The sequence below is a fragment of the Harmonia axyridis genome, chromosome 3 (genome assembly GCF_914767665.1).
Source record: "Harmonia axyridis chromosome 3, icHarAxyr1.1, whole genome shotgun sequence".
In the NCBI taxonomy this organism is placed as follows: Eukaryota; Metazoa; Arthropoda; class Insecta; order Coleoptera; family Coccinellidae; genus Harmonia; species Harmonia axyridis.
Window position 1 is genome coordinate 37,512,389 of NC_059503.1, and position 8,388 is coordinate 37,520,776.

At 31.0% G+C, this 8,388-nt stretch overlaps 1 protein-coding gene across 1 annotated transcript; it reads left to right on the plus strand.

Annotated features, from left to right (window-relative positions):
- The first annotated feature begins 4,414 nt into the window (after positions 1 to 4,414).
- LOC123675682 (zinc finger protein 260-like) lies at positions 4,415 to 7,948 on the plus strand. The gene is made up of 9 exons (XM_045611135.1): positions 4,415 to 4,701; positions 4,849 to 5,366; positions 5,423 to 5,580; positions 5,663 to 6,029; positions 6,717 to 6,851; positions 6,906 to 7,062; positions 7,114 to 7,243; positions 7,323 to 7,490; positions 7,568 to 7,948. The coding sequence occupies exons 1-9, from the start codon at positions 4,561 to 4,563 to the stop codon at positions 7,789 to 7,791; spliced, it is 1,998 nt and encodes a 665-aa protein (XP_045467091.1). The 5' UTR covers positions 4,415 to 4,560; the 3' UTR covers positions 7,792 to 7,948.
- The last annotated feature ends 440 nt before the right edge of the window (positions 7,949 to 8,388 follow it).

An 8,388-nucleotide genomic window follows, 5' to 3' on the forward strand; every position in this document is an offset into this window, starting at 1 on the left:
TCTTCAATAATTGTTCATTTCAACTGATATATTTCTGTTGGATCATTTTCGTTTTTTTTCGATACCTTGATTCATTCATATATCTACTTTGTGAATATTAGTTTGCGACCACCGAATTAACGTTGAAACACTTATTTCTACCCTTTATTTATTCGCGGTCGAGAACCAATTTGATTGTACTTAATTCTCGACCACTGGTGGTCGGTGTTTTATATTTTATTTACTCATTAGTTTCTAAATAGATATTAGGAGCAAAATAACCAAATAATGTTGTATGAGTTGTTATTTTGAAATATTTATAGAAAGTGGAAACTTTTGCAAAATAATTTTTTTTACGTTCCGAGTGTTTCTTACTTGATTACCTCATCTGAAACCCATCTGAGTGATAGGTAGTGATGTCGATGGTACGGTACGTAAGTAAGAACTAATCACTCATCTCGCTCTAAAATTTTTTATAAAATTTTTAAGTGGAGCGGCCACTATTCTTAGTGGTCGAAAACTAACACAAAAATGGTCGAGAACTCTGCGGCGTGGTCGAGAACCGAGGTTATTGAGATTTTCTATATGTTTTCATATTTCAAAGGTTAAATGCGGAAAGAACGCTTAAAATTAGATGACAAATCATTTAAAACTCGCCAAAGAATCGATGAACACCAACACCATTAAAATTTGATAAGTTTATGTGTGAAAAAATCGTGCTCGAAATCGATGTTTCTGTTAACTGGTCGAGAACCAGTGCATCTACCCTATATTAAAGGGTAAAAGTAGAAGGAGCACTATTTTGAATACTGGATATTTGGATTTTTACCTGGATGTTTTGTTTTGACAGTGGTGATCATGAGGATTATATAAATCTTATAGAGAGAATTATTTTATTATTGGATTGCTAAACAAAGTCTTGGCATTGCATCTATAGTTTATTTATATTCTATATTGAAATTAAGTATTGTTACATCTGTTTTTTGTTCTTCAATGAGTAATCCAAAAATCTAATAAATTCCAATTGCTTTATAGAATTTTTCCTGAGTATTTAATAGAAAAATATATTCAGAAGAGTAACTTGAAGAATTTCTTCACCTCTTACCCACTTGAAGATAATAATAGAATGCAATAAAATTTTAAAATTCACAAATTAAAAATAATTTCATGCAAAAATGCTTTTAGTGAGTGAGTTAAAGCTGTTATGGGCAAAATAATTTATGTAATTTAATAGAAACTAGTATAAAAGCATTTCAATAAAAAACAGAAAACTCGAGTACAAATAGCACCTATATTTTTCATACAAGTTAAATCAATCATTCATGTCATGAACAGTTTCAATAAATAGTGACTTCAGAAAGCAATTTACACATCGGCTGATAAATTGGTTCCAATTTTGAAAGTTACAGTACAACTGTGATGTCAAAATTTTTCATGTACTAAATGGATTCTTTGAATTTTATTTCTGTCTTATTATGATATGGCTCTTCCATTCACTAAGCTACACTATTTAAATTTATCAACCAGTTTTTTCTGTTTTCTTCACCAGTTTAGACACCACAGTTAAAATGATCCATAAGAGTTATTTCATAAGAATTTTGCAAGCAGGTTGGTATCCAGGGTCCATCAGTAATGCAACAATTTTTAAAGAGCCTTTGGTGAAAAGGAATATGCATATTTTAATGATCTTCAATGGGATCTTTCATGGGCGACTCTTAAATGAATAGATATCTCTTCATTGGATTTCCTTAAAATGATATAGCATTTCTCTATATTTTTACGTTATATAATCTTAATTTTAATTTATGAAATCATGACTGTATGCGTCCCTTCGTAATTATCGTAATTTTGAAAATTCAGGATCTTTCGGATACAAAAATGATGAAAATAATTTAAACTGGTTATTTCTATGATGAATCATAGCAATTTTTAGTGATATTTTTGTAACCAGAAATAAAGCCTCGACTAAACGTTCATGGCCTACTTCGATGTCAATAATTCCTGAATGGACTGTAACTACTAATCACCAGTGAATAATTATGAATAGTAACGAATATTTATAAATATCCAATTATACTCACTGAATAGAATACTATCCACTGAATAATCAGTGATTACTCAACTATTCACTGATTATTCATGAATAGAAAATTATTCAGTGAATACTCGACTATTCACTGATCATTCATGAATAGAAAAATAGTCATTGATTATTCAACTATTCAGTGAATACTCAACAATTCACTGAATATTCGACTATTCAGTGAATATTTGAATAATGCAAAACCCAATTATTCGAATAATTATTCAATGAATATTCGATTATTCAAATCATTCATTCATGATTCCCAGCCCTATATACTTACTCTATGATCTGTGAGTCTGTGGTTCTGGTTGATCGTCTCCGTCAGCGTTGCCAACCGTACGGTAATTACCGTATTTGTACGGTAAATTGATGCCAAATACGGTATACGGTCCGAAGGGGCTACCGTACGCCAAAATACGGTAATTTCGTAATTTCAATTGCGATTTTTTTTTTTTAGCTCATTGTAATAGTGGCTTTTGAAATTGTAATGTATCGATAAAAAGAAGTTTTATTTCTGTGTAATAGCACAACATTCTATGTTCATGTAAAATAACAACCTGTAAAAATCATCTCAATTATAATTTACCGAAAATATCAAATTTGAATCAAAATTTTCAGTCAGATAAGGTAGTACTGCCGTATTTGCATAAAATGATGGAGGAAGCTTATAGAAATGTTCTATTATGCTACATGGAAAGACAATACGTAACAAAAACTGCAATATCTGAAATAGATCCGTCTAACAAAACTTGGTTTTTACCAAAGAAAAATGTTTATGTTGGCATAGATGTAATGAATGAAATTTCTAAGCCCATTATTTCAGAAATGCCTCAGTTATTAGAAATGTTTTTTGAAAGATGCCAGCTTTTCTACTCATGTCTCTGTGTAGAAATTAGAAAATGGTATGATTTCGACAATTTTATTTTGCCAAAATTGCAGATATTTGTGCCTAAAAATGCAGTTTCTTCAGATATACCAGCAGTTCCCATCATTAGCTCATTTGCTCCAAAATATGACACGTTTTTATGACAGTAGTGAAGGTCAACTAATCGATGAACAGTGGAGGTTGCTGCCAGATTACCGTTTTACTGCTGATGAAGAAAAAAAAATAGACATCAACGAGGACATTGACATATTCTGGGGAAAACTCCAAAAATATACAAATGAAATGGGTGTATTTGAATTCCAGAAATTGTCACAGTTCGTACTGAATATATTATCCCTTCCACACTCAAATGCTGAATGCGAAAGAGTCTTCAGTAAAATAAACTTGGTTAAAACAAAATCAAGTAATAAGTTGATGACTAATACAATCAATGGTTGTTTATTAACGTCTCAGTGTGTGAAAAAAGATGGTAACTGCGTAGATTTTACACCTACTCAGAATATGTATGCAAGAATGAACAAAATTGATATGTATTCTAATTCTTCTAGTTCTAGTATCGAAGTTGATGAAGATGAATTTGTCATAGACGGTTGAAATATAAATTTTTGAAAAGAGGACACATGAATGCAAATCATATTTGTAAGTCTAGTTACTTGAAGTTGTTGAATGAAATTATCAATTCAAATTAGTGTTAAATGCAATAAGATGAAAATGTTTTTCTTTTTTCTAGATGTTACAATGGAATCAGAAGGTTTTACAGAAGCAAGTAGCAGTTCGGCCACCCCCAAAACGTAGTGGTAGTAAGCTGAGCCCCTTAACCAACCAGAGAATTGAAAGAATGAAGTCTAAAATCAATTCTTTGAAGTGCAAAATATTTAGGCGTAAAGTTCCCAACTGTTTTTGCAAAGGAAGACCCATCGAGGCTACCAATAGAACAAATATCTCAAGATTGATATGTGAATCAAAACGATACCTTTCCAAAGATGCTCATATTATTTTTGCTAATGAGTTGAAAGCAAACTTTGTTAATAAATTCAACAGAAGATATGATGATGACTTGAAAGAAATGTGCTTGTTAAGTGAATACAAAAAATTAAAAACTAAGAAATCTATGCAATGAATAATGATTCACATTTAAGATTACTTATATATTACTTATTTTTATGTATATATTCTTCTGTACATTTTATTATGTTTATTCAATTGAATTAAAAATTCCACTAATTTGACAAAGCATTTTTTCTTTCTCTCCCTAATCTTTGATTTAGGGCTTAGTTAAATTTTGACAAGTTTAAATTACAATTTGTAGGTTAGGTATGGCCATAGAATAGAAAGAATTGTTTATCTCTTTCTCTATGTACTTCTGTGGTTCTGTGTACGGTAAAAGTGTCCCAAATACGGTAATTTCTTGTCCCTGATACGGTAATCTCAAGATTTTGGGTTGGCAACGCTGGTCTCCGTTTATTTTTGCTCTGACATGACAAGCCAATGACGCAAACTCTACCTGTCGAAAGATGTTTCTAACATAACAACCTAAAACAGAAACTGTATTTATACAAATTTTGAATTAAAAGTTTCAAACAATTAAATAATATTTTTATCTATCGAAATGGGAAGCACTTCGAAAGATCTTGAGAAGCTTTGTAGGGCCTGCTTGAGTGATACAAACGAAATGGTAGCCCTGGATTCCTCTAGTGTTCATGAATGTATAAGCATTCTAGAAATGTTTAAGCATATTACAAATCTAGAGGTACAATTCTCAAATAAAACACAGTTTGCTGATTTGAAGAAATTTTCTATTCAGCTGGTTACTCTTATACAGCTTGTGTTACACTATTTATGCTTCATTAGTGAAAATAAATGATTCAACTTTAAATTCAAAACAGAAAGTTTTCAGGATATGGAACTATGGAAGGGTTTATATCCATCATATATTTGTACAGTTTGCAGTAAAAATGTTGTTGATTCTTATAATTTCAAAAAAACTTGTCTAGAGTCAAATCAACTGATTGAGGACAGACTTCGGCGAATGACAGATAATCTTTCTGGAAAAAACACTGTTGAGGAAGAAATCAAGCAATTTAAAAATGATAATGAAGAAATAGAAAGTTCTGATGGAGAAGCTAAAATTGATTTACCAACAAATGATACAGATAACGATGATACTAGCAGCAGTAGTGATTCAGACTTTCAAATTAAAGTTGAGAAAAAAAAAATAAGAAAAACCTGTGCCAAGAAAGGAACTAAAGATAAGAAAAAAGTCAAATCAGAAAAGTTTGACACTAAACTAGTTTTAGAAGAGATTGCAGAATTCAGAGAGAATCATAGGCATAAATATCAAAAAACTTGCATGTTTTGTCAACTTGAAACCGTTTCTTATATTGCTTTAGCCACCCACATAGCTAACTTTCATAAGTAGGTTTATCAAATCATCTTTATATATACATAAATATCTATTATGTGAATTCTAGGGAATATAAAGGAAAGTGGTGCTTTATGTGCAGTCAAGTAGTTGAAGATTTAGAAGAGCATAAGAAAGTTCATGCCGATATGGAAAATGTTGTTTGTAAATTTTGTTCAAGAACCTCGAAACCAACAGGTTATGTCAGTCATTTGAAAACACATTTAGGTAAAATTTTTAAATTATATTTAGTTGAACCAAGTTTCAGCGTGAGGTTTATTACAATGTATATAATATAAATTTATTATAGCATCTAAGCCCTTTCAATGTACATACTGTCAAAGAGGTTTCATGAGAATGGACAGCCTTCAGACTCACCTGAGAGCTCATGCTGATGAAAAACCTTACTTAGATGAGAGACCTCACAAATGTGTAAACTGTGGTGCTGCTTTTGCAGATTCAAAAACTCTAAGTTGGCATGCTGCAAAACATGGATCTTTTAAGTGTGATAATTGTTCTATGAGATTCAAGTATAAAAAAAGATTACATGAACATGAGTGTAAAAATAATAAAGAAGGTTCAGATGTTATTAATGGAAATAGGATAAAATCAGAACAGATGGAATTTAATCAGGATATTATGCAAGATTTAGATGGCTTCATACCTGAAGATGAAAAGTGTGTATTTAATATCCCAAAGTAAAAAAATTGAAATATATATGTCATGTTGGTTGTAATGCTACTTAAGATCCCGTACTTCTATTCTGAAGGTTGGAAGATTAAACATTGGGTCAGGAAAGAAATTTTCTGGTTTCATGGGATCATCCAATCTTTAGCTGTTCAGTAAACAATCAACAATGCTGTGCCTAAATTGGGATGGGAGACAGTAACAAAACCTACACTTAACACAACCAAATAACCTAATTCAAAAATTTTAAGCTTTTGAGAAGTATCCTAGAAGCCTAGGAGACTTAGGATAAAAAATATTAACACGTTCATTGCGACAATAGATTCTGCCCATTTCAGATTATGTGTGGTTCAACCCCCTGGCGGCAATTCATGATCACTGTGAGGATACATGTGTAAAAATTTGTTCGAACTCCCTCTAATCAACAAACAATGTCATGGGCATCACAATCATGTGTCATGATAATTATACAATTATATAGAACAAAACAACTTATTATATATTGAATATTGGTATCGGGTATTGCACTGGAGTAATTCTATTATGTTTTTGATGCTCCACTAGCTTTAAGACACAACACATGCCGCCGGGGATACGTATCACAGTGAACGTGTTAAATATAATATTTTGTTATTATTTCAACTGGGAGAAGAGTTTTATGATTGTTTTTGTTTTAGAGTATCCTTGCCTAACTTTTGTCATCCCTGCAACAGAAAGGTGAAAGATTTACTTATACATTCTCATCTTTATCATTCAAACACTTCTGAGAATCCAAATGAATTTCAGTGTTTTGTTTGTAAGAAAACTTACGAGTTAGTAATCCATTCAAATACTCCTACTCTCAATTTTAATTTTAACATTTTCAGTACAAAGTCTAAATTAAGAAATCATTTTCGAACTCATGAAGAAAAATTATATAGTTGCAAACAGTGTGACAAAAAATTCAAATCTCCTTCTCAGATGAGGCTACATGAACAAATCCACTCCACAGATAGACCATTTGTATGTAGTGTTTGTGGAAAGGTATGTAAAATCTGATAAAAGAAATTTTGGGACTGAAATTCGATTTTTCAGACTTTTGGTAGAGCGAGTACATTGAAAACTCACATGATTGGACACACAGAAAAACCTGAAGTCTGTGAGTTGTGTGGAAAACGATTTTGTAGACCTGCTGAATTGAAACTCCATATGACTAAACATGCTGGTAGGTATTTTTGATTTGAATATTTGATTTTGTTTTACTTTCTGCCTTAGCAGTCAATCAAAACATTTTTTTTTTTCAGGTATAAAGCCATATCTTTGCCCAGAATGTGGCAAATCTTTCTCGCAGAAGAGTCATTTAACTGAACATTCAAAGAGCCACAGTGATGAAAGACCCCATCAATGTCCCTACTGTGAGAAAGCCTTCAAGTCTAAAAGTATTCTAACAGGACACATCAAAATCCACAAAGGTAAGAATAAAAGAAATCAAATTTTTTTAATTGATATCATTGACTGTATTGCTTATCATTGTAGTTGATATTTTCAGGTGAAAAAGCATTCAAATGTATGGAATGTGGTTATGGTGCTTACACTCAGTTTAGGTTAACACAGCATATTTTGAGACAGCATGAAAAGTCAAATGGAAGTGTAGATATGCATGGGAACACCCATGTCTGTGTTATTTGTAAACTATCTTTCCCCAAAATATATAAATTGAACGTTCATATGGCATCTGCTCATAAAGTTGTATTCAAGACAGAGATGAAGTAGGTACTTATATTAATAGATTTGTTATTTTTAGTTTTATTTATTTAAGGAATCATTTTATTCTATTTTAAATTTCCATCATATTTTTTGTATTTAATTTTTTGCTATTATGATAGCTTTGTTAGGCAATATTACTTTAATAATAAAACATTTCAGAAATGATTTTTTATGTTTAGCGTGTTTAAACCATATTGGAAACTATTATGTATAAACACAAATAGAAAATGAATAGAAGTATTCAATCCCATAAAATATATTTCAATATATAGTGGTGAGTTTCAATGTAAATTGAGTGACTTGAAGAAGAATACAGTAATGTTCTGTAGAAGCAATCTTTAGTGGGTCTTTTGGTATTATTTCATAACAAGACTATTTTGTGAATCTTTAAATTATCACAGCTTTACCGAATCTCAGTAATTTAAAATCAAATTGTAGGTCTTGAGGTGAGCTTATTGTATTCAAATAACTTCATTTTCAAACTATGTTTGCTAGTGCTTCAATTCTAAAATTTTCTTCGTGACAACTAAGATGTCCAAAATACTAGACATCTTAGTGACAACATAGCAACTATTCATTTCTGTTGATTTTCTCAATATAGTT